Source organism: Triplophysa dalaica, chromosome 13 (assembly GCF_015846415.1).
Source record: "Triplophysa dalaica isolate WHDGS20190420 chromosome 13, ASM1584641v1, whole genome shotgun sequence".
Taxonomy (NCBI): Eukaryota; Metazoa; Chordata; class Actinopteri; order Cypriniformes; family Nemacheilidae; genus Triplophysa; species Triplophysa dalaica.
Window position 1 is genome coordinate 22,315,049 of NC_079554.1, and position 25,435 is coordinate 22,340,483.

Sequence of the window (25,435 nt, forward strand, 5' to 3'; positions counted from 1 at the left end):
TGTCATTATTTTTATGCACGTTCTGTGTTTTACTATTTTACAACTATTGTGAAGATTTAGTGAAATAATCGTTGTGTACGTAAGTAGGAACAGCTTTAATGTGTGTTTTGTCAAAATTACAAAATTGCAAATTATAAAATTGGATAAAACAATTATTTATTAGAGTATTAGAAGAGTTTTGTTCCAAAATGAGATAGAAATCATGTTTTTTATTTCGTTGTCATCTTTTTCTTGTGATTTATTGTGTTAGTAAGCAGAATATTATGAGTTATTGTGGCTTAAATCAAACCAACTGCGGTTGATTGATATTAATTGTCAAAAGATTAAACACGATTAATCGCATCCAGAATAAAAGTTTGTGTTTACATAATATATGTCTATGTACTGTGCATATTCATTATGTTTTTATAAATACAAACACATGTAAACATATTTAGTAAATATTTACATGCATTTATTTATATTTACCAACAACTGAAATTATATATAAATGTTTAATAATTTATTTATTTTTCTTAAATATATGCATGGATGTGTATGTTTTAATAAATACAAAATAGATATATGTATATTATGTAAAAACAAACTTTTATTTGGATGCGATTAATTGCGATTATTCTTTTGACACCCCTAAAAAAATTAAGAACAGAGTTATCTAATTTTAAAACCAAACTCTTCATATGTATGGTAATGTTTTTGTCGGATTTACTGCCGTTTTTACTACCACAGTTGTATCATAAATATCACAGTTGAACTTCGTGAAGGTTTAAACCCACTGACAAAGCAAAAGCTCACATTCTCAAAAGCTTTTAATTTGAAATGTCTTTTTCTCTCTCAGTAGGCGCGGTTTCCGGTTCTGTGGCAGGTAGTTTGGTTGCACTCGCATCAGGCCTGAGTCAGTGTGTGCTGGTGCCACCGGTGCATCCGGAGCTCAGCGTGTGTTTGCGCTTCCCCGGCGACAGGGCTGGAGCATAAACTTCACCAGCGATGTCAGACGCAGAACCTTCCGTGAAACTTTAACTCAACAACATGTCTGATGTCACCAAAACCGTGCAGAGATGGCACGCGAGTTTTAAAAAGGCCACAGACTTTGATTCGTGGGGGCAGCTGGTGGAAGCCATCGATGAATATCAAATGTAAGTTGCTCGCATTTATTATGAAACAAAAAATCATGTGTTATTTATTCTTGAATAAAAAGTGCAGAATTAAAACCGACGCGTTTCTATGCAATGCGAAGAGAATGTAACGCGTTCTTCAAATGTGACCATTGAAATGTTAGAAAGTGTCATGTGTCTGTAAAGATGGATTTGTGCTTCATTGTGCATGCCTGGTTGCGTCAAATGCACGAGATGCATTCACGATAAGATTAATGAGAAGAAGTGTGTCGGAGTGTCTGCAGCCTGTTTGCATTAACGCTCCGGGTGGAGTTCCACTGTTTGTCCGCATCTGAATAAATGCCATTTAGGTCAACACTGTATTTCTGCCTTAAAACTGAGTTTGGGGTTTTCTGTCTGACTTTATGCAGTGCAGATTTGGAACATAATGTTCAGCTGTTTTTATTGACTGATGTGATGAACAACATTCTGTCATTGACTCATTGATGTTTCTTCAGATTGGCAAGACAACTTCAGAAAGAAGTGCAGTCGACAAACTCTCACGATTTTACAGAAGAACAAAAGGTGACAGCTGTCAATTAATGTTTTAATTCTCAACGTGATAGTAAATAACTTACAATAAAAATTACTTATTCATAAATTACTTATTCAGATGTTTGTTTTTATTGAGGATGAAATCTGTTTTTGTTTTCCAGAAAACCCTGGGAAAATTTGCAACATGCCTTGAAATGAGAAGCGCAGCGCTGCAGGTGAGTAAGATACACAGTTCCATCTGTCACTTGTCAGCAGGTGATCATAGTGAAGATTGTTGTTTAATATGAACTTATTCTGTTTCGGTCAGAACACACCCTCTCAAGATGACTTCAAGCTAGAAGACCTGAAAAAGCTGGAACCCAGTATGTAAATATCGATGAAATTATAAAACCAGTCGAAAGAGACGTCTTTATTCATCAGTGTTTCATTCTTTTGTTTTTCACAGTCATCAGGAATATTCTGACTTACAACAAAGATTTTCCATTTGATGTCCAGCCGGTGCCTTTGAGGTAACTCTACATTTACTCTTCAGTCCAGGTTTCATTCGTTAGTTTGTTAATTCTGGATCTCACGTTTCTTTAGGAAGATTCTGGCACCGGGAGAGGAGGAAAACCTGGAGGTGGAGGAGGAGTCGGATGCTGGGACTGGAGCGGGCTCGACACCATCATTCACCTCCAGAGTGCCAGGTGCACATTAAATTCTGTCACATCTATCGCACCTGCATTTTGTGTAACTATTAATGCCGTAGCGCTCACAAATGTCAAACATTTTCCCACCGTTGCTTCTTCACCTTAATGTTCAATAGTACCTTTCATGTATGCAAAGGTACAGTAGTTTTCACCAAACCGGATGTAACTCCGCTTCATCCATTTATTTGTTCATTGAACCATTTCGAGTGCTTTTCGAAACATTTTTGACAGGTACTTTGTTGCCGAGGTTACCATCAGAGCCTGGGATGACATTACTGACACTAACCATAGAGAAGATCGGTCTGAAGGACGCAGGGCAATGCATTGATCCTTATATCACCCTCAGTGTTAAAGGTAGAAATCCTCAGTGTCATGTCATGTTTAATCCTGTAAAAGGTATTCTTACACGTTCACACTTGTGTCGCTCTTCAGATGTGAACGGAATAGATCTGAATCCAGTTCAGGATACGCCGGTGGCCACGCAGAAAGAAGACACGTACGTTCATTTCAGTGTGGACGTGGAAATCCAGAAACATCTCGAAAAACTTCCCAAAGGTACGCACACCTGTTCTAACCTGACACGACCTGCCAGAAAGAAATAAAGAAATAGACCAGGACCGTGACTTGACCCGTCACGTCTCTCTTTTGCAGGAGCAGCTATTTTCTTTGAATTCAAGCACTACAAACCCAAGAAGAGATTCACCAGCACTAAATGTTTCGCTTTTATGGAAATGGATGAAATCAAACCAGGTCCCATTGTCATAGAACTGTGAGTAACCACACGTCATTCGTTCATTACTTCTAGATGACATACAAGTGATGTGTGTGTATGTAACAATATTGAATTGTAGGTACAAGAAACCTACAGACTTCAAGAGGAAAAAACTCAACCTCCTTACCAAGAAGCCGCTGTTCCTGCATCTTCATCAAACTTTACACAAAGACTGAACCAAAACGGACAGGACGGGACTGACATACATGAACCACAAACGTGTTTTATCCTCTCAGATCTTCAGCGATGTGGTTTGGGGTGATCCGCATATCACCAACGTATTTGATCCTAAAGAGAGAGACTGTTTGAAACGGATGTTCTGGTGCATTTATGTTTTGTACGAATGCTCTGTATTATGATTTCTGATGATAAACAATAACGCTTGGGCAAGGAAACACACTTTTATTATCTGACAGATGTTATGACTGAAGCACAAAACTGGTTTACGCTTACAACCCACAAACATCGAGCATTAACTGATTCACATGAAGGATGCAGCTGGGAGGAACTTCATCTCTCACAAGTCAACTTGGTAAAAAGCGCAGCGTTTTGTTCTTTAAGAATTTGAGAAATGTTCATTTCAGTTCAAAGAAAATATTCTGTTCCGGTTCAAATGACACGTCCAACATTTTAAAGTGAAGATATCAGTATTTACAGAGTAAACAACTAATGAAGAGAATATATTGACCCCTATTGTTTAATAACTCATGTTAATGTTGACTGTCTGAATCACACAAACTAAAGCTACAATTCAAAATCAAAGTGTTGCGTTTCTATAAAACTTTGTTGTTCGATAAAAAATGATTTCTGTCTTGTGTGGGTTGTTATATAGCTTTTCATGTCTCATTTCTAATAAAATACAATGCTGCTTGAAACAAAGGTTTTATAAATATATTACAGTCTTCATGCTATTAAACACTCTGACTTCACAGAGTTACTGCTAAAGCAGCTACAGGTGGCACAACAAACACATCAAACACAAACAATACAGAAAAAAACCAGCTTTATTTAACTCATTCATAGAATTCACATCACTGTTTGATAAAAACAGCTTCTTCCCTAAGATGTCATAACACACATTACATCCTCTAATGTCGAACAAAACAGGCCAAAGAATAAGATAAAAAGGGTCTGTAGATTTGAGCTTGTGTGTTTCGGAGAGCATTGCCTTAAAGAGATCCAGGGAACATCATTAACATTCATATATATTTGACATAAAAATAAGTCAAATTCGTTTCGTGAACTCATTGAAATTCATTCATAAAGCCATTTTTGATGTAAATAAACATTTTTAATAAACAGCATTCAATTATACAATATATGGCAGGAAAAAATGTTGAACACGACATCCGTTCTGCTCGTGTGGTTAAAGCTTTGCAAAATCCTTCCAAAATCCATTAATACAATTACACTGATTTATGTGCTGGCTGAATGTTGACATGAATCTGATGACTATTTCTGAAAGTAGTTTTATTATATATGCAGTTGAAAGAAATGTACAAATACTTTGTCAATATGACATCATATGTGCCTTTCCGCTAGGAAAACAAATCATAAGCCCAGACGGACAGAAAATCAAACGTTAAAAGAAAAAAAGCGCAGGCGAGTGGGAGACGGGAGTATAGATACATGACCTGGAGACCTAAACCGACTAAAAGTAAACAAAAACAGCCAGCATTTGTTCAAAACTGCTGAAAAAGATATAAAAGTATCAAACCTCTTTCCAGTGTCTCATATTCAAGGCTGTGTGATGGTTTATCTCACGTGCCTAAATATAACACCGGACTGGTTCGATCATTTCCCAGAATGCATCATCACTGAGTGAGTGGTAGAGATTACAACTGAACCTCGTTATGTTGCTTCAATGAAAAAAGAACAAATGTCTATTTCATCAAACTATTTCCATAGGAAAGGTTTGCAAACTTATAAAATCAAAACCTAATCATTTCCCTCGCAATTGTGTCATTTAAACAAGCTTCAGCAAAAATGGCAAAATCAAACTATTGTTCTAACCCACCCACTCCAAATGCAGCTGATGCTAAAATATTGAAAAGAATCAGGACCCAGTAAAATAAATCAAGGCCGGTGGAGTTGGTTCAAGTTCATTCACGGCTCTGCCACGGACGAACCTCCAGCGTCCTGTGAGGGGCCGTCTGTGGGGGGACTGTTGGCTGTTGTGACGTTCTCCTCATCTCTGGAGCTCTGAGCCACCAGCGGAGCAGGTCCAGGGAAACCCCGGCCACCGTACGGGTGTGGAGCCATCGCTCCAGGGGGTGGCAGAGATCCGGGGTGGAAGGGCCGTGGAGGAAGCCCACGAGGTCCGTAAAAATCAGGATGGAAGTCGCGGGGGTCTAGTGGCAGTGGGGGGAGCGGCCCCATGGGCGGGAGGTCTCGTAGCGGTGGGCCTCTTGCTGTTGGAGCATTATACAAACATAAATATCACCTAAATATTCACTTATTATTAAAATGATCTGTCTAGACCGTGCAACGACGGGGTCTCACCAAAAGGCGGTGGTACGGGTCCATATGGGCCAATCGGAGGAGGAGGCCTGTAAGGATCCATAGGAGGGGGTCTGAAGCGTGGCTCAGGGCCCAGTCCTGGGGGCATCATGGGAGGATGGCCATTGGGCGGTCTGATCATATGAGAAGGAGGTCCGTTGGGCAGAATGGGTCCACCCATCATTGGCGGTCCATAAGACTTAAATGGGGCATTCATTGGCGGTACAGGAGAATCCCGAATGGGAGATGGTAAGAAAGATCCCTGACTCTGAGACTTCGAGAGCTGAAACCAAAGACACACAACAACAAAATGAATAAAAATGAATAAATATAAATATATAAATACAACACATGAGAGTAAATCCAGTTTAGTCCGCTTTCACTCTGACATCCTGCTCACCGACCTCAGCAGACGTTAAAGTAGCCTTCAACACCTTTAACACTTTAACGTAAAGCTGTTGTGTTCATGCCCAGAATGTGTTTCCAGCTCAAGCCATGCGCTTCAAAAAACATCTGATTTACTTACAATCGTGAGTTTTGTTAGACATACCACAACCTTCAGAGCACAAGACCCACACGGTGATAAGAATGTGAAAACACATCATGACCAACCACATTGTGTTACAAACATCCTCTTTCTAGCTATCACAAAACCGCGGATTTAAAGCCACAACCATGTCAGATATGTGTGTAACCGACATCCCGCCATCGTGAAAAACCAGCCCTCTCCATCCCAGCACCAAACACTGTACTCACACTCTCTACGGGCTCAGATGAGACCTGCTCGGCCTTCTCAGTGACCGCAGCCGTCTGCTTTAGAGCAAACACAGCCACCACGCTTTTAAGATCTGGAATCATGTACATCACATCTCAAACAGAAGAAAATATCACAGTCTTTACCATTGGTCCATCATGTGCACATGGAGACGACGTCATGGGAGGAAACATCTCTGAAACACAATGACACAAGCCATTTAATATAAAGTTTAGATTGAATGATTGTGTGTCTTGAGCATTTCTAACATTCAAAGTGATGCCACAGAAACACAATAAGAAAATAATTGAGTTGAATAGTATTTCACGTCTCTGATTGTCTGTAAAAGGGGCCACGTGTACTGATGTTTACCTGGTCGAGAAGGCAGCGGGTGTCCGAGCTCTGAAAAGCGTCCGTGAGGGTCTGAGGGGGGGCGGGTACCTGAAACAGATCACGACTGATTAGAAACGTTATCAGATCATTTCTGTGTATGGAATGACAGTCTGAGGTCTACACAGCTGGAGTTCAGAGGAGGGGAGATGACAACGCAGTCAGGACAGAAGACAGGAGATGCTTTCAGGAAAGGAACAAATAAAGGAAAATAAGATATGAGCAATACAAAAGAGGGATGAAGATGAATACGGCTGGAGCAGGTCGGAGTCGGGTAAGATTCGGAGGAAGATCACGCGGCAGGAACTCACCAAACGAGTCGCTCCGTCTGCCTACAGGAGCGGAGGGGGGGCGGCCGGGACCCTCTATCATGAGAGGAGGAGAGGGAGCCCCCCCACTGACAGGGGACGGCCCGTATGAATCACCTGTTCCGATCAAACCAGGACAATGAGAATCAAGTGACGACCCGGTGAAAATATAAGAAAACTTCTAGATAAGCTTTCAGGACAGAAGATGGAAACCTAAACAAAACTGACTCAATGCTAAGATCCACCCCTGGTTACCGTCGCTAGGCTCGCAGAATGTTCTTCAGGATAGAATTAGAGATATTGGGTAAAATGTGTTTATTAAGTTGAAAAGAGGTCATCACCAGACAAGCTGTGTAAAGACCTCTACAGAGTTACTCTACAGCACACATCTGTCTGATAATATAGCAGTCGCTCTGTTGGTGAGCTGCGTTAAGTTGATGTCCTCACCTCTCCTCATGGGCGGCATGTGTCGGTCTGGAGGCGCAGAGTTGATTCTGAACACAGTTTGTTCCAGGTCTGATATTTTATCGCTGCACTCCACCAGCCTGAAGAATCAATTCAAGAACATCAAAAAAACGACTTCTCACATGGAACGCCAGAAAGTGGATCAATATTTGATTCGATGAGAACTGACTTTTGCCGGAGGGTCACAGCCTCTCGTCTCTCCTCCACTAGCACTCGTTCTGAGGCGCGCGCTTTCAGCTAATAAAAAGCCAAGAGCACAGATGTAGTGTGATTTAACTGAGAACTAGAGCAGCGGTCAGAGTGCACCGGTGTGTCACAGCAACAAAGATTTAGTTACAGGTCATTATTAAACTGTTGACTGGTTTACAGCAACTACTAAGTGTATCCGTTGATATTGTAAGATACTCCTTTTCAGATGATTTCTTCCAGCTAAAGCTTTGTTCTCAAAGTTATATATATATATATATATATGTCAGATTAAATCAGGGCCTCCCAAACTTTTTGAATGCATGGCACCCCTTTCTAGTCTTTTTTTTAACATGACTTTCTAGTAATGACACTTACATAAATAGATAGAATGCAGATGAGCAAACAACAAATAAAGCATAACAAAAAATAGCACAGAACCTGATGGATTCCTAGACTTTCCGTCTTTGATGAGACATAAAAACAGCTCATACCTTGGTAACGCTATTACAGAAAATGTAAGCGGTTTTAAAACCATGGCCTTTCAAACCTTGAAACCGGAGATGAACATTTAAACAGAGATTCACAAGTTACAGAAACATGTCAACAACTCACCCAGTTCTCATGAGCTTTCTTTTCCTGGATGGCAACCTGAATGAAAAGATCACAACAATCAAGTGTCAGTGATGTGGAATGACATCATCTCTGTGAGGGAAATAAAGAGCACCCTCACCTCATTCCTCAGTGTTTGTTCATTCTGCTGCATCTCTTCCTCAACGTCTCTGATCTTCTGTTTGAGGGCTCTCAGCTCCTCATCTGACCTCAATGCTTTACTGTCCACCTCCGTCAGCTTGGTCTCCTTCTCACGTCTCTCCAGCTCCTCCTGAGTCAGCTTCCTGTAGGGGAGTTTGCAGGAGAATTTATCACACACTCATCCTCACAGCTTCAGTTATAGATCTGTAGATGCTTGGATGGACGCTTTCGGATGTAGTGAGACTTATTTCTTCTTACTGCTGTAAGGCGTTCTCTTTCTGCTGGTACAGCTCAGTGGTGATCTCCAGCCTCTGCTGCAGGTTCTTGAACTGGTTCTCCAAATGAGTCTTATCGCTCTTCAGATTCATCTGGTCGTGCATGACCTTCTGATATTGCTCTGGAACGACACACACAACACAAGCGGATGAGGATTGGCACAGATGATGTTTTACTTCTGCGTGTGAACTACACCATAGTTGTACACTTTCTTTAAGCGTCAGGCTATGCGTAGAAGTAAAAATCCGCCTTTAGACTCAAAGTGACATGAGTCATACCCTCAAGCTCTTGTCTGCTCTTCTGTTCGGTGAGAAGATTCTCCATGTAGCGGTTTCTCTCGTCTTCAACAACACTCAGAGTGGCTTTAATCTGTCAAACGAGAACAGCGTGAGAAACAGGAGCAGCGCAAAATCCTTTTTAAACAATCGGTCTGCACGCACAACCCAGACGCACCCTTGAGACGTCCATCATCTGTTTGATACGCAGTCTCGTAGTGTCCATCTTCTTGTCTGAAAGAAAGCAGATGTTTGGTCTTCAGCACAGAAGAACATCTCTTATAACATCACTACTGACATTACGTTCGCAAGATTTCAAGCAAATTTACCCGCTTCCTCTCTGTGAGACATTTTGGCATCATCTTTCTGTGAATCTACAACATCACAGGCTCCCAGACGGGTGAGTTCGGCAATACAGCCAGACAAAACCTGCACAAGTAACACATGTAACACATCACTACTATGTTCATGTGGTGACTGTATTGTGTGTTTTAGCAGCATCCACAACCAAACACTTCAACTTCTACTCACGTCAATCTCATTTTCCTTGTGCACCAGCGAGTCCTCCAGCTCCTTTTGGGATTTGTGATACACTCGGATGTCCTCGCTGAGTTTGGCGTGTTTCTCCTGCCAGTCTTTAGCATCACGCAGTAGCTGGAAGAACATCAGCCGGTGAGATTCATGAAGACATTAATAGAGCGAATCAGAACTGACATCTGCTCAACACTTACAGATTTCTTCCGTTCCTTCAAAGCATTGTTTTCCTTCTCAAAGCAGTTCACCTGAGCTTTCAGCGCATCCTCTCTGAATTTGGCTTCATCCATGAGGACGTGAACCTGTTAGCAAATCAGGCAAACTTATCAGCAAACCTGACAGTGTTAGCAATGGTAGTTCACACCAATCACGTTCACGTATGACTGCGTTTTGCTTGCATCCCCAAACACACACAGAGAGAGAGGGATGTTACCTTCGCACGCTCATCATCAAAGTTCTTCAGAGTTATCTGGTATTTCTCAATCCGCTGGTGCATTTTGATAATCTTTATTTGAAGAAAAAACAAAACGGATTAATTCTGAATCTGATGAGAGATTTATGTTCAGCTATGAAAAAAAAAACGTACTTTTTCATTCAGACTTGAATTTTCCTCTTGTGTGTCAACAATCTTCTGGTTGAGCTGAGAAATACTCCCGGACATCTCCTCACACTGGCTTTGGAGTTTCTTGTGATGCATCTAGTTCATCAAAATAAGTTCAGGGATAAAGTTAGTTTGGGATAAACACTGTATGACGTTATATTACAAATGAACTCTGTTATTTACCTTCAGCTGTTTCATGTCTTGCTTGCTTGAACCGAGGGTCTTCTCTGTGCTTTTTAACTGTTCCTCGCGTTCTTTCATCTGTCAGGAGAAAAATGAATCATTCGCAAATGATCAAAAGACTTCCCAGGACATCGGTGAAAACCCTCAAATGAAACTCACCCCAGCGTTCAGTTCTGATATCTTATTGAGGCTTTCGGATTTCTCACTGAGGAGCTGCTGGATCTTCTTTTCAAGCTGCTTTTCGGTTACTGATAAACAAACATACAAAATTACATCAAATCCGAGACCAGGCACAACATTAACATCTACAAAAATAGACGTCACGGTCAAGGTGACTTACACGCATACGTCCTGCCTTTGATCTGCAAACAAAAAAAAGAAACCGAAGACAAAGATAAGATTGATTCAATCCACATTTAAGAATGAGAGCATTCATCATGTTCCCCTGATGTTAACAAAGTGAGCATCTTACAGCGAGCACCGTCCTCCAGAAAAACATCAGGACCGTGAGGAAGCCGACAGCGGCCGTGACCAGCACCGGCTCCCAGGGGACGCCGTGGAAAGTGGGACCCGGTCTCCATTCCTCTGGAAGATCAGCGATGATCTGAAGGACACAAATGAAAACAGTTATGTGTCACAAACCCTCCAGTATGCAACCCATTAAGTTTGATTGACAGATGGAACTGGAATCATCAGTCCTCCATTGACTTCCACAGTGTTAACTCAAAACCACCGAGACATTTCTCAAAATATCTTCTATTGTGTTCCACTGAACAAAGGCTCAAACACAGGTTTCAACCAGATGAGAATGAACTAAATTGGGTTTAGATTTAACTATCTCTTTGAAAAGCTCGGTTTCATTTAATGCCAGAGCTCTTGTATTGACAAATGTCAGTCAGCTGTTCAAGTAGTGACCCTTATTTCACAACTCAAGGGCTTTTCTGGACTTTCACCTCAGACGAAACACGGCCACCTATAACAAATGACTCAACGATTCAAACGAGTCACTTCTGTGGTCTGAACTGCACTAATCAGAGAATCACTCTTAACACAAAGAGTTCGGGTCAAAATCCAGCCCTGTTACACAACTAGTGCACATGACGTGACCTAAACTAGCTCTTGAACGAGTTAAACTAATGCATTTCACTCTTTAAAAACACCTTCGTCGAGACTCTGTAGGAGAAGCACTTACTTCCTGAAGTCTGGACTGCGTGAAGACGACACAAGTCATGTCAGAAGATGGAGAGGTAACGTTAAGCCTCGATTCTGAATCCATTCACTTTAAGCGTTTTACTGTGTTTACCAGAGTAAACAAGTGCTCACGCGCCGAGGCTGAAGCCGATGAACCCGCATTAAATGGCGGGCCGCTACTTCATAAAGCCGGTGTTTTCTCCTTTAAAATACTCTGACAAGCTTTCCTTTCGTATCTATTAACGTTTGGGCTTGTAAATAAGTCGATAATGTTGGTAAACAGTTAGTTGTTTTTAAATCGCTTAGGTAAATGTCGTCCTGAGATCGGCGGTGGTCGCTTTACAACACGTCAACGTTGCAAAGCGCTGAGCCAAGAATCTCTCCTGAGGAGAAGCGATTCCGCTTTCTGACAGATCACGTGATGCCACGGGCGGTCTCTGATTGGTCCATCAGGTCACGTTGGGATTGTTTGGTGTTATGATAGGAGTTTTGTAGGAGATCTAGCGCTTACGAAAACTATGCAATAAATATAGATAATTATTGAATCTATTTGGGTTGTAATAAGAGGACGTTGTGTTTTTGATGCATGTACGGATGTTAAACTGGATTATATTCACAATATACCGACGAGTGCTCCTTCAAAACAGCCAAAAATACCATAGCAACCTATTCAAGACCTATGACACGTAAACCGCAATGACGTCCTAAAAATATCTAAAAATAAACAGAGGGAGATTTGTTTTGGTAAATGCAATACATCCTAATAATAGCATAAAAAGGATCAAGAAAACCTAAACCACACAAAGTACACCGGTGATAAAAACAGCACTCAAAATGCACAAAAACCCTCATGAAACAGGATCTTTACCATCATGTGATGAAGTCAAACCAGTTTCATGCATGCAGTCATGAAAGTCATGTCAGATGTGTATGTCATGGTCACGGTGCACAAAGTTTTAATATCAATATTTGTTTTTAAGGATGTTGGCATTATTAAGTCTGCAAATATAGAACGCAGCCGTCTGAGGACGCAAACATTTTATATCTCATCAGGAGATAGCTATAGGAAAGTCGTTTTTGTGGGACCACAACTGCAGCTGTAAACAGGAGTTCCCAAATAATTCCATTAAAACCATCAGCACTTTAGAAGACGGCACAAGAAATGTCTTTAAACATCGTGTTTAACTCACAACTTCTGCGTACACTCCGAGACATTCTTTGACGAGAAGCAGCGTGCTCCAACGTTCATCTGAAGCGCTTGAGCTGGAGATGTCAGTGTTGGTTTCAGTGTCGTGAATGTCAGAGACGCTCGGGGTCTCCAGTGAACCTGCTGACACAAAATACAAGCAAAATGTTTTTTTGAACAACTAAACAACCGAGATTTTATTCTAGTATTGAAACATTTACAAACCTGAAGATGGATCCATTTCAAAGTGAAGTCCGATGTCCAGCGGGTTCTCCAGGATACCATGAAGCCCCTTCTGGATCTCCTCCGTGTCCTCAAACCCCATCTGAGCATCCTTATTTCTGTTGAAGTGTCCTCCGTCCTCCTCGAGGCCCATGTCTTGACTCGGAGACAGATCTTGTGCATTTGCATTTAATTCAGAATTGACTATGACTTCAGATTCGTTCTGCTCCTCTCGGAGGTCGGGAATTTCAGGTGGTTCCACTTTTTCAGCATCACCGTCAACATGGACGTCATCCTTCGCCACACTAGAATCATGCTGTTCCTCTGTAAAACAAAACATGACACAGATCTGTTCTACAACGAGCAACGTGTTCTTGTTTCATTACGATTTGAACATAAAAATGCAGATTTTAAGACTGAAGGAAACGCTTCTCACCTGTTCCAGTCTGTTCTTCCTCGAGGAGAGGAGCGCTGTCCTTGGCTGCCGAATGCTTCTGTCGTAAAGAAAAGACAATCTCCTGAAAGGAGTCGAGAATGGTAGCCTCCAAATCGTACATTTCCGGCTCCTTCTGCTTTCCGTGTTCCGCCGCACTTCTCTCTTTTTCGTTCAGTATTTCCTCCGTCTCGTCAAGAATCGCGTTCTCTGAGGCCTCCATGATCTGGTCCAGAGTGTTCTCCGCATCCTCCGTGCCCGTCTGTGACGTTCTGACAGACAACATCTCCTGGTCCAGATCAGAAAACATGGCTTCTAGCTTGAAGAGGTTCTTCAGGCCGAGATGCTTCTGAATGCGCTCCATGTCTTCATCTTTCAGGTGATCTCTCAGGATCGTGAGTCTTAACACACCGTCACTGTATACAGGCTCCTCGCTCTCATGTTTGTGTTGTGAGGCGTCTTCATCTTGAGTGGCGTTTGTGTGCTTTACCTCATCTGCTTCTGTGACGTCATCCGATGAATCGGAATGGATTTCAGGTTCACGTGTGTCCTCTGTAAATTGAGATTTGGAAGAGGCGAAGAGAGCATTCTCGTCCTCTAACAGCTCTTCAGCATCGTCCTTTTCATCTTCAGCCCGGCGCTGCTCTGATTCTAGTGTGCTTTTGAGCAGATCTACTATATTGTGTTTAACTTTACGAACCTGATCATCTGATTCATCTAACAGAGCCTCCGTTTCTGAGCTGTACAACGCCTCGGACCTCTGGTTTATGATGAACTTCTCCGGATCAGCTTCTTCGATCTTGTCATCTGCTATTTTCTTCTGGTTTGGAGCAGCGTTCTGAGGATCGTCGTCTTTAGTATTTTTGTTTGCATTCTCGTTTGTGTTCATGTTGACCATCTGAAGATCTTCAGTGTTTTCATTTGTTGTTTCAGTCTGGTTTGTGTCTAGCGTCTGTGGATCTTCTTTGTCAGCAACGTCATCTGTAAGTACTGATGGGAACATGTTCTCGGTGTGGCTTTCTACAGGTGCTTCGAGTGGGATGTCGTGACTCTTGGTCTCAGTGTTATTGGGGTCTCCAGTAGTGTCTGGCTGCTGAGAAAACGTGGGGATTTGATCTTCATCATCAGCATCTGCTTGTTTTTCGCTCTCTGTCCACATGTTCTCAGGGCCACCGAGATCTTTGACATGTGATTCCTCTTGCACCGTCTCCATGTCTTCATCTTTGGTGATTTCTTCAGGGGATCGTTGCGTTTCATCTTTGACCTCTGCTTCTTTAAATGTTGACCAAACGTTCTCAGCAATCTCCTCGACCATCTCCAGTGTTTTCTCTGCTGTCAGTAGTGGTTTTTCCTCCTCTGTTTTGGTAGGTTCTTTAATCTCTATCTCTGAATCTGATGCTTGAGGTTCCACAGGAGACTCGGTGACATCCTCTGAATCAGTCCGTCTCTCAGAGTGGCTTTGGTGGTTCTGCTCTGAATGATCAATATCGTAGACATCAGAATCTGATGGATTCATCTTTACGTCTACATCTTTGCTTGGTGAAATTTTAGCTTGCTTGTATGGGATCTCTGGAAGCTGAGCAGCATTCATTTCTGGATCTTGCTTTTCTGGTTCATCTTCAGATTCCAGTGTGGTTTCTGATGAAATATCTTCTATCTTTGGCCTAAAGCTGTAAGGTTCCTCATCTATAGAAATTAATCCATCTGCATCTCTTTCGGGAGATTCTAGAGGTTCTACAGTCTCTTTTTCTGAAAGTGATTCTGAATCTAAAGAATCTGATTCTTTAGACAATTCTGAATCTAATGACTTTGTTTCTGAAAGTGATTTTGAATCTAATGACTTTGTTTCTGAAAGTGATTCTGACTCTGTTTCTAAATGTGATTCTGAATCTATAGACTCCGATTCTTTAGGTATTTCTGAATCTAACAACGTTGTTTCTGAACGTGATTCTGAATCTGAAGAATCTGTTTCTATGGGTAATTCTGAGTCTAACGACATAGTTTCTGAAAGTGATTCTAAATCTAAAAACTCTGATTCTTTAGGTAATTCTGAATCGAACAATGTTATTTCTGAAAGTGATTCTGACTCTGAAGAATCTGATTCTAAGGGTAATTCGGAATCTATCGACATAGTTTCTGAACGTGATTCTAAATCTAAAGACTCTGATTCTTTAGGTAATTCAGAATCTAATGACTTTGTTTCTAAACGTGATTCTAAATCTAAAGACTCTGATTCTTTAGGTAATTCAGAATCTAATGACTTTGTTTCTGAAAGTGAATCTGTTCCTAAATGTGATTCTGAATCTAAAGGTTCTGTTTTAAGATGTACCGGTGATCCTGAACTTTCTGTCTCTGTCTCAGACGGGAGCTGTGATAATTCAGCTTCATGAGACGGTTCTTTGGAGTCTTCTGTCAAATTCTCATTTTCTATTAACAATGAGTTTCCTAACAGCACATCTATATCATAGCTGTCAAACTTATCCAGGCCAGTATCAAAGCAAACAAAATCTGTTTCCTGGAGGAAAAAGAAACGATTACTTTTTAAACATGGCAACAAAAATGATCAGACGTCATTCAAATGGACAATACCGACTCACCTCTGACGGCACCTCAAACTCTTTTTCAGTGTATATATGATTAACAGTAAGATAGTCTTTTGGAAAATAACCAAAGTGGTTTCCAACCTATGCAAACACAGAAAGAGAAAAATATACGTCATTTGCCACTTTCTGCATTGCAACATATTATTAAACATTCATTTAGTGCTAACTCTACAAAAAAAGAGCTTGCTAGAAAGATAAGTTGGATAGATGTTTTAAGATGTCCAGACCGAGATTTTGGTTTCAGATTGCAGACCAAGCACAAAGCAAGTATTTTGGCAAGTAATGAGGTCACTCAACATAAGACTGTAAATCTAAAACCTGTGAAACATCACATTATGTGTGAATACAAAAATATTCATTTATAATCCGATTCATATTTTGGATTTACTAACATAACATTTTAACACATTGTTTAACATGCACTGTTAAATATATCAATAAGACTAATCTGTTTTGTAATGTAGTCAATATCTTATGATATCATCTTTTAAGACAAACATCTTCCGCCCAACTAAATCAATCAATAAGGGTATTCTGGCTATCATCACTATTTGCATTGCCAATATAATACGACGCTAGTCTCACTGCAGATCGATCATCAACCACACCAATAACAAAAGATTGATCATTAACTGTGTACTCACACTGCCGGCCCACATATCCGACCTCTGTCCTGAGAGTTTATAATACATATATATTGTCTCCCCTTTCTTGAAAGACAGAAAACGACAGTCCGGCCCTGTGAAATCCTTGGCGGCCTTCCCTCTGCCGAGAAGCACTAAAGACACACAGACAGCACGATGAACACTTCTTATATCACATAAAAGGTAAGTTTCATAATCTGCTTCATTATTTATTCACAGTCAAAAAACATTGTGCATTAGGAATACATAACATCAGCCTCTCGATTCTCTCCTATAAATGTGGATTTCAACCTATATGATACAATGTGTATACAGTACACAGTTATTGTTGAATTTGCATTTTATAAAGAAAAAGAAACCTCTCTCATTAGAAAGGCTCTCTCCTTCCCCATTTTCATTACCATAATGTTTCTGAATGAGCTGTTTGAAGTGTAAATTCCCAGCACAGTTTTCACAATGCAATCTCAACATCATACAATGGAAATGGAAATTATTTTGGGGGTGAATTGTGTGTCTGTTGAATGTATTTGTGTTTTTAATACGGAGACAACTTTAAGTTGGTGTGATGAAATAGCGTTGCATCATTATTCTTCTAGGCTACATATTAACTCTTAAAGACATGTCATTCTTATCATCACATAGCAATGCCTCATCGCCTGCATCTCGAAGTCTCTGAACCCAAATCAGCAGCAGGTTGTTTGTAAAGAACGACCTTGTCAACCAACCAAAGCCTCTGGTGCTCAGATCCCATCTGGCGACATCAAAACAAGCCAAAAGCAGACCTTACATTTACTATACAGTAATCCAACACGTGATCACGAGTTATGAAGATTATTTATTAATGCACCGCCCTTTATAGACTGTTGACTCTACAATATTTACTTATAGGGTGTTTGTGGTGTTAGCTTCGCCGGCTAAGCCGAGAGGGCTTAACATCAACAGGCACGAGCTTCATGGACACGACCCTTCTCGTTCCACATCTGTGCATGAACGCGTTTTCCTCACACTCTTTTATCGTTGCAGGATGTTACAAAGTTACAGTATCCCGCTATAACGGCCTTTATGACGTCAACGCCTATGAAGTTTAAAGACCCCCATCCGGATACAAAGTGTCGTTGTGATACTCACTGCTGCATTCTTCATCCGCGCAGCGCTTCAGGTCTGAGAAACGACGCTCTCCGCCCCATTCACCGAAACACGCGTGGACCAGAAGCGGTAAAACATAAAAACACGGATTCAGTGTGGCCATGTTTGACTGACTCGAGGGCTGCAGTCCCGCGGTGCGTGCAGCCGACACGTCAGCAGATCGGATTCTGAGCCGCTTCAACGAGGAGGAGAAAACCACTGGAGTCATGTTACAGAACACTTAAAGAGACAGATACACCAATACAATGGCATCTCAACGTACTGTACAGCACAACATCATCTCAACACACACAACACCAGTAAACAACAACGCTCACAACATTACGTCCACAACAAAATGTAAACAAACTGTGCCATACACAACACTTTCAGTACAGCAATATTTCAATACCTAACCTTTCCACAGTACAGATATTTGTGTGATACATTTAATATTCAGTGGCCGATTAGAGAGTTTATAATGAAATGACACCTTTGCATTGAAGATGTACATTTTAATAGCGAACAGTGAAACAGAAATGTGATTTCAAAACATTGTGACTCTGGTAAACTGAGAAGAAAACATGAAGAGTTTGGTTCCAAAATGAGATAAAACATGTTTGTTATTATGTTTTCATTTGCGTTGTGTTTTATTGTGTTAGCTGTATTTGTTTAGTTATCATGTCTTACACTTACATTTACATTTAGGCATTTGGCAGACACTTTTATCCAAAGCGACTTACATTGCTTTATCCTATACATTTTACATAGGTATTTGCAATCCCCTGGAATCGAACCCACAACCTTGCGATGTTAACGCTATGCTCTTACCACTGCTTCAGGAAATTTCTTAAATTAGGTACCTCATTTTGGAACCAAATTCTTCATAGGTTCTTCAAGATTTCAGCGAAGAAGAGTCCAGGCAAATAAGAGAAGTAAGCAATATTTATCCCTCCTGATCCTTCCTAAGACCAATGACTTTCATCCATCACTTCTTTAACCGGGAAAACGATTCATGTGCGTTCTGTGTAGGCCTATAAATCGATGACATTATATACAAATGTTCTGTATTGGAGTAGCCTATTTTTTTAACTACTGAGACCATCACCATCACCACCACTTTTCCTTACTTTTTCTTTGTCAACCCCAGCACATGTTTGTCTGTTTTTTTGGGGGTCGGGTGTAATACTGTTGGAAGCAATTTCTTATTTTATTGTTCATGATAAAAATATGAAAATAAAGGCCTTCTATTCTTTTCAAATCTACAACATACCTTAAAGGCGTGTAGTACATTGTAGTTCATTAAATGGAAAACGGGTGCCTTGTTGTTCTTCTCCAGTCCGACAGGTGCCGCTGTGCGATGACTTTGTATTTATTTTATTGCTCAACTGTACAATGCAAGTTAGTGAACAATACAGACAACACAATGCACCGGGAACAACATAAATGACACCACAAAATAATGATTAGACACATCCACAAAAAAACTAGACCAAAAAATGTAGATACTCAACAAATTTTACTGCCTATAGAATAATTTGGAGTCATAGCTGTATCGCAGCAAGGTGCCGATAGGAGTCGCTGTGCTACAGTATGTAATGCTGCAATAACACTCGAAGAAGAAAATGTCTGTTTACGTCCACATGTTAATGGCGTGTCAAGCTAAAATTGTATAATTTATATGAGTGATAAAACAGTATACCGGTTCCATTTATAGGATTTTAACATATTTACTTTTGCTGAAGAAACGTACTCGATATGGATGATATAGAGGCTGAGCTGAACATTTCAGCTGCTCATTTCGACTCTCCAGGGAATGAAACGACAAACGAGGAGATTATTAAAAACCCACTTCACATTGAAGCACCAAACAAATACTACGGTAATGCGACGTGATCTGATGAGAACACACTACCATTCACACTTATTCATTCATTCATTATTATAATTTGCACATTTTAGGATAACAGTAAACTTATGAAAACTGATGAAACAAAATAAATACATAAACAAATGAAAAGTTTTATGCACTTTAGGGCAGTCCGTCTTTGTGTATCATTTAATCAAACAGCTTCTTCAGGTCTCACCCTGCTTTTTAAAGAGTATTAAAATATATGTAAAATATATATGTAATGTGTTGGCAACTTTGCACAATTATGTTTTTGTCTATAAAACTATAATGTAAATCTATGTAGCATCTTTAGATCAGAAGGTTTTCTAGAATCATGAAAGAAACGTTGTAGTGACATTAAGGGACCCTTGAGTGGTAGTGTTTGCTCAGTTTCTGGGGTCCTCTGTGAAACTCATTCAATCATATGTTTATTCTTCAGGTCAGTCTAAAGAAACCGGCTTTCATAGATCCAGCAGAAAGTGTCTGAAGATCATCAGAGATGCCATGCTGCATCACAACTGGCAGAAGGCTGCAGAATATTTCACATCTTACATTCAAACTCTGGAGGACACCACTGTCACCCGTGCACTTCTCACTCGTGATGTATTCATTCATTTGATTCTCTAAATGTTAATATGTGTTAAAAGTTGATGATAATGATATAGGTTAAATAAAAAATATATCTTATTCAAAGAAGAATCCATGAATAGCGACTCTCACCTAAAGTCTAGGCCTATGGTATAATGTATAATAATCTTTTAGGGTGAACTATTCCTTGAAGTATTTTCTTCATAGATTCCGCCTCATGTGGTTGAAAATCTGTATATGAACACAAAAGATGATCTTTTGAGAAATGTCTCAACGGTTTTGTGTTTACACGAGGGAAGTCAATAGGGATCGATGTTGTTTAATTATCAACATTCCTAAAAATATTTTCTTTTGTGTTCTGCAGAAGTAAGAAACATGTACCCGTTTAAAATGACTTGATGGTGAGTTCCAAAAATGTGGGATTCAATGCTCAACATGAAGATTGAATTTCTCTGCATGTTTTTGTCCTCCAGGTCACTTGGAGACTCGGCGCAGAGATTCTACATCATCTCACTAATGCCAGCATTGATGATTTTAATGCTGTGTATGAAATTATGAAAAATACAGGGGTCTCAAACTATGCTAAGGTAAGAATTGAACTGGTTCGTGAACAGAAGTCAGGATGTCTACTAGATCTTTACAGCTTGATCTAACTCAATCCTAGCTCTGCAATAACAGTGCTCTCAACTGTATATTATAGATCTGTTTGGAACAAGCGTTTCATCTCCTGCTGAACGGAGAGTCGGATGAAGCCAAGCGACAGCTGTCCAGCGCAAGTCACTGGAGGTACGGCAAACGGACGGACGCTCAGTCTCTGGAGATGAAACTCATCCATGCTTACTGTGGCTTTCTGGATTACTTCATCTGGAGCAAAAAGATATCCACCACATCAGAAACAGGTCAGAGATTTTAACCCTCACACTGTCCTGTACTGCATGTAATTCCATTTGATTCTGTGGTGGTCGTGCTGCTGTGTCCCACTAACATTGCAATCTCACCTATCAACTAACAAAACTGCCCGACAGTGTTTATTATGGTTGTGTAACCAAGCGTGTGTCTGGAGTTTCATTATTACTTTAAGGAACGTTTCTAAATTGCTTTGGTTTAGTTGAAAATAGTTACTAGAACACAACTGTGTTTTATTTCAAATAGAGAATGTGAAGCTGACCCGTCACGCCCTGTGTTGCATGTTGCAGCGGCGCCATCTTGGGAGGATCATACTCCACTGATATTATTGTTATGATATGTACCATTACTACACACTAGCAGCCATCCTCCCAAGATGGCGCAACATTCAACACGGCTTCAAATTCTGTATAGGAAGAAATCTAACCATTCAACTTTTGTGTTATTTCAGATGACGTCCACAGTTTGAATGAGATCTCCATGTACTTCAGACAAGCTTCAGTGACTCTCAGTGAGATTATAAAGCAACCGGGAATCTGGGACCCCTTTGTGTTGAGTTACATCACTGTGAGACGTCACCTTACTTTGAGTTCCTTAAAGATGTTTCTTTGTTTGAATTCTTTCATAGCTCTTTTTCCTCCTGACTTCTCTCTACAGTGACCAGCGCACTTCGATGCGAAAAAAAAAAAGAGAAATACTGCTCAATTAACATGCTCTCCTGTGTGTCGTGTCTCCTGCAGATGCTGGAGCATAACAACAGTATAGATGAGGCGCTGAAGGTTCTGCAGAATTACGCGTACAACAAAGAATTCCCATCGAACCCAAACGCTCACGTCTATCTGTATCAGTTCCTCAAGAGACACAACGCTCCACCATCTGCACTCATCTCATCATTAAGGGTGTGAGATCATTACGAACGACTTATCAACGGAAGTATTGAATGTTGGAGATGAATAGAACATCATCTGTGTGTGTTTCAGATTCTGCATTCTGTTGTCCCGAGTCACAAGCTGATGTTAGACTTCTGCTCTCTTCTACTGAAAGAACGTACGTGAAGAGAAATCCACTTCTTTATTTCAAACTGTGTGTTGTTGTTGTATGCTCACATATGATTTTCTGTCTTTTAAGATACAAAAGTTCTGATTTATTAGCGATTCAGTCAATCATCTAATAACAACAGCACTGTACTGAAATGTGTAACGTGAGAGCAGATGTGAGAGTTTTCTTCTACTTCTCCAGATCAAGAGACTGCTATGAAAGAAGCTCTCCTCGTTTGTATGGACCTTCTTGAGTATTCCAGCTGGAAATGTGACAGGGATGCATGGAAATGTCTTCTGAAAATCCTGCAGCGACCCAAGAACGAGTATGTGTTGGTATCGTCTGCAGCATGTGTTATTGGAAACTAAACTAAACCTCTAAAGCGATTCTTCTGGTGATTTTGTTTACGACGCAGACATAATATGGTGAAAGAGGAATGGGCTGTCAGAAGATCATTGTGGATGGCCTTTCACTTCAGACCTTACATCATCAGGATGGAGTCACAGAAGGACGTCAGACTTTGGAGAATCAAGGAGAGAGTTTTAAAGCTTCTGGGTGAAGACTGTAAGTACCGTACACACCAATATCACATCACACGTCTGGTCCTGTTTACACCTGATGATAAATCTGTCTCAGGGGTTGTTTACATTCACCCATTTTCGCCAATCCGAATCAATTCAATCTGATGGCAGATTATAATAGTGCAGTTTACATGTCCCCTAAACGTTGCAATAACATTCAAAGAATGTTTTTCAGCAGAACTGTTCACAGCTAGGGTTGCCTGATTTTTGTAACAAATCCAGTTCAATGGCGATTCAAAACGATCCGAAAACCAGCTCGAATGACCTCGCAAAGCCCAATAATCAACATCTGATGTAGAACATTATTCCACTTTTAACTCGCAAGAAAAATTAACCCCAACAACCGTTTAAAATGTTCCCGAATGATCAAGTGCTTTAAACATAACAGGACCTGGCAACACTACCCGGTCATTTATCTGTTTCAATTTGGGGTGTTACAATATATTGCAATATAATTTTTACTGTTCTCACTTAGGACTTAGCTTTTAAAATTTTATTTAAAAGTTAAAAGTGTTTTATCTAAATTGTCTGTTTAATTTTTTCTGTGACAGACAATTTATCAGTTTATAACACAAAAAACATTATTCAAATTTTTTTAATGTTTTGAAAAATAATTTGCACATTTCATTCAAAATATCATGATACTATTTTAATCGTGAACACAGATGTGTTGTTTAGAATCGAGAGCATGTTTTTACACATTTTGCCTTTGTTTTTGTTTGTCATTTCCTATAACTTGTGTGTTCTCAAGTGACATCACTGACTCTCCTGTAATTATTTTTTTTTTTCAGTACACACAGAGGATTTTAGAAAATCTCCCTCAGGTCAGAGAGACCACAGTGAAGACTATGTCAACGGGTCCGAATCATAAATTAATTTAAGCATTTGGGAAAGAATCTCCGCTGGGGAGCACCTCTTCATAATAAACATGAAGATTATAAGATTTCCAGATCTTTTATGTGGATTGTTCACAAAAAGTTTAAAGAAGGCTTTAAATATGTCCAAGAGAGGGCGCAGATGCTGCATTTATAAAGCCTGCTGTATTTCACAAAAGATTCTTTCAAACAAACATGTTTGTCTGACAATACCCTGCTCAAATTTACGGTGGATTCTAAAACAAGAACAATGATATCAAGGAATGCTTTTCTTAGATACATTTAACTTTATAAGTATGTTTTGGACTGAAAGGATGCTTTGGAAAATAAACGTCAAGTTGAGAACGTTGAAGTAATTGGTTTGTCTTGTTATTGCTTTAATGACATCATCTGTAGATCTGTATGATAAAAACTGGTTATCTACAACAAGAGCAGTTTGTTTCAGTGAAAGCAGTGAAACTTGACATGTGTATAAGGCCTAGTTCAGACGTACACGGGTATTTTTATAAAGGTTTGTTTTCCTATAAAACAAATATTTTTCCTGCCTCGTTTAAAAAAAAAACCTGCATCCACACGAAAACGCACTTTCAAATGGATGCCAAATCAACAGGTGGCGATATAAACCTAGCTGTAAAGCTGTGTTTGCCAATCAGAAGCCTGGGATCTGACGTCAGACAAAGGAGATACCGGCACGCTTTTCACTTTGTTTTCTGCAAAATTATATAAATATGTTTTAACCCCTTGACCATCATCCCCATTTTCGAGGATGGGGCTAAAAAGTGATGAACTTTTAAATTAGTGTAACTCTAAAATGCTTTTGTTTAGAGACCGACTCTTGGTCTTTTTCTATAGAAGAGATTCTATACTTTATTGTGAATGTGTCTGTTGAAAAATGAACTATAAAAATAGTAATAGCAGTTTAATTGTACATTGATAATAATAATAATAAAATAATCATTAAACATAAAGAAATCAAAAAAAAAATCTCATAATAAAACACCAGAAAATGAAAGGCATACTTCTAAACAAGTTTTGTTTCAAATTTCAAGCTGATGTAAAAAAATGTGGTTTCTGGGATCATTTGAATCGTTACACCAACAGCTGCCACTAGGTGTCATATAGGCTCCAATGGTTTACTGCATACAAATTATAAAATTATAAATTTCATCATTATATATAAGAAGGACATTCTAGGAGCTTTCCAATGATATAGAAGTTGTGTAGATTTACTTTTATATATGTTTATGAATATGTAATATTTATACTTGTACCAAATGGGCCCAGTGACATTTGAGAAAATTGCTTTTACTAAGTGATTTCCATTGCAAAACAGTTTCAAAATTTAAAAATTTCTCCCTAAGGCCGTTGGAATAGATTTAGAGTCATTAGACAGATGGATTGTAATATGCGAGAGGCACGTGTGGCTGTTTTGCTCACGACCATCTGAACGGTGATATTGAGCAAGATGTTCTTCGTTGGTCAAGCAAACGCCTCCCACACAACTGAATCACACATAATGATATCATACATAAGGAATATTAAATCCATTTGCATTGCAACATTTCCATTTTCGTGATATTTAAGCACATTTATCTCCAAAATTACCAACATTTGCTCCAACTAACTAGTCCACTGAGTAAAGCTCTGTAAAGATTAAATCTGCAACCATGTTTCAACCATTCTGGTGTAGTTGTTTAATTTTTATTTCATTGCGATGTGCTTGATTATAAATTCACCAAAATCAAAGTTGAAATTGTTTGGAAACATGGTTACAAATCTCAATATTTCATCCGAGCCCATGAGGTGGGTGATGTAGAT

At 39.8% G+C, this 25,435-nt stretch overlaps 3 protein-coding genes across 8 annotated transcripts; 2 read left to right on the plus strand and 1 right to left on the minus strand.

The window, feature by feature from the left end:
• The first annotated feature begins 846 nt into the window (after positions 1 to 846).
• aida (axin interactor, dorsalization associated) lies at positions 847 to 3,983 on the plus strand. Its single transcript, XM_056763810.1, has 10 exons — positions 847 to 1,136; positions 1,613 to 1,679; positions 1,811 to 1,864; positions 1,957 to 2,011; positions 2,095 to 2,158; positions 2,232 to 2,335; positions 2,570 to 2,692; positions 2,771 to 2,893; positions 2,990 to 3,107; positions 3,190 to 3,983. The coding sequence occupies exons 1-10, from the start codon at positions 1,030 to 1,032 to the stop codon at positions 3,284 to 3,286; spliced, it is 912 nt and encodes a 303-aa protein (XP_056619788.1). The 5' UTR covers positions 847 to 1,029; the 3' UTR covers positions 3,287 to 3,983.
• A 113-nt stretch (positions 3,984 to 4,096) lies between these two features.
• Positions 4,097 to 17,967, minus strand: mia3 (MIA SH3 domain ER export factor 3). Of its 3 annotated transcripts, none has more exons than XM_056763804.1 (28): positions 17,742 to 17,967; positions 16,614 to 16,747; positions 15,964 to 16,050; positions 13,370 to 15,881; positions 12,937 to 13,257; positions 12,716 to 12,852; positions 10,807 to 10,938; positions 10,675 to 10,696; positions 10,494 to 10,582; positions 10,335 to 10,412; positions 10,137 to 10,247; positions 9,984 to 10,055; positions 9,748 to 9,852; positions 9,548 to 9,670; positions 9,346 to 9,445; positions 9,195 to 9,250; positions 9,020 to 9,110; positions 8,724 to 8,862; positions 8,446 to 8,608; positions 8,328 to 8,363; positions 7,696 to 7,763; positions 7,509 to 7,606; positions 7,065 to 7,178; positions 6,736 to 6,804; positions 6,510 to 6,559; positions 6,366 to 6,419; positions 5,613 to 5,892; positions 4,097 to 5,521 (listed from the first exon to the last, which is right to left on the minus strand). In XM_056763804.1, the coding sequence occupies exons 1-28, from the start codon at positions 17,965 to 17,967 to the stop codon at positions 5,217 to 5,219; spliced, it is 5,772 nt and encodes a 1,923-aa protein (XP_056619782.1). In that variant the 3' UTR covers positions 4,097 to 5,216. The 3 variants fall into 3 exon arrangements, with proteins under 3 accessions (XP_056619782.1, XP_056619781.1, XP_056619783.1); XM_056763803.1 differs by having other exon boundaries at positions 6,366 to 6,422; XM_056763805.1 differs by lacking the exon at positions 6,366 to 6,419.
• Positions 11,382 to 23,973, plus strand: taf1a (TATA box binding protein (TBP)-associated factor, RNA polymerase I, A). 4 transcript variants are annotated; one of them, XM_056763808.1, is made up of 11 exons: positions 11,382 to 11,581; positions 16,688 to 16,796; positions 20,069 to 20,232; positions 20,691 to 20,804; positions 20,918 to 21,116; positions 21,575 to 21,690; positions 21,864 to 22,022; positions 22,104 to 22,170; positions 22,363 to 22,486; positions 22,577 to 22,725; positions 23,534 to 23,973. In XM_056763808.1, the coding sequence occupies exons 3-11, from the start codon at positions 20,134 to 20,136 to the stop codon at positions 23,611 to 23,613; spliced, it is 1,107 nt and encodes a 368-aa protein (XP_056619786.1). In that variant the 5' UTR covers positions 11,382 to 11,581; positions 16,688 to 16,796; positions 20,069 to 20,133; the 3' UTR covers positions 23,614 to 23,973. The 4 variants fall into 4 exon arrangements, with proteins under 4 accessions (XP_056619786.1, XP_056619787.1, XP_056619785.1 ...); XM_056763809.1 differs by having other exon boundaries at positions 16,692 to 16,796; XM_056763807.1 differs by lacking the exons at positions 11,382 to 11,581; positions 16,688 to 16,796 and adding an exon at positions 17,965 to 18,098.
• The last annotated feature ends 1,462 nt before the right edge of the window (positions 23,974 to 25,435 follow it).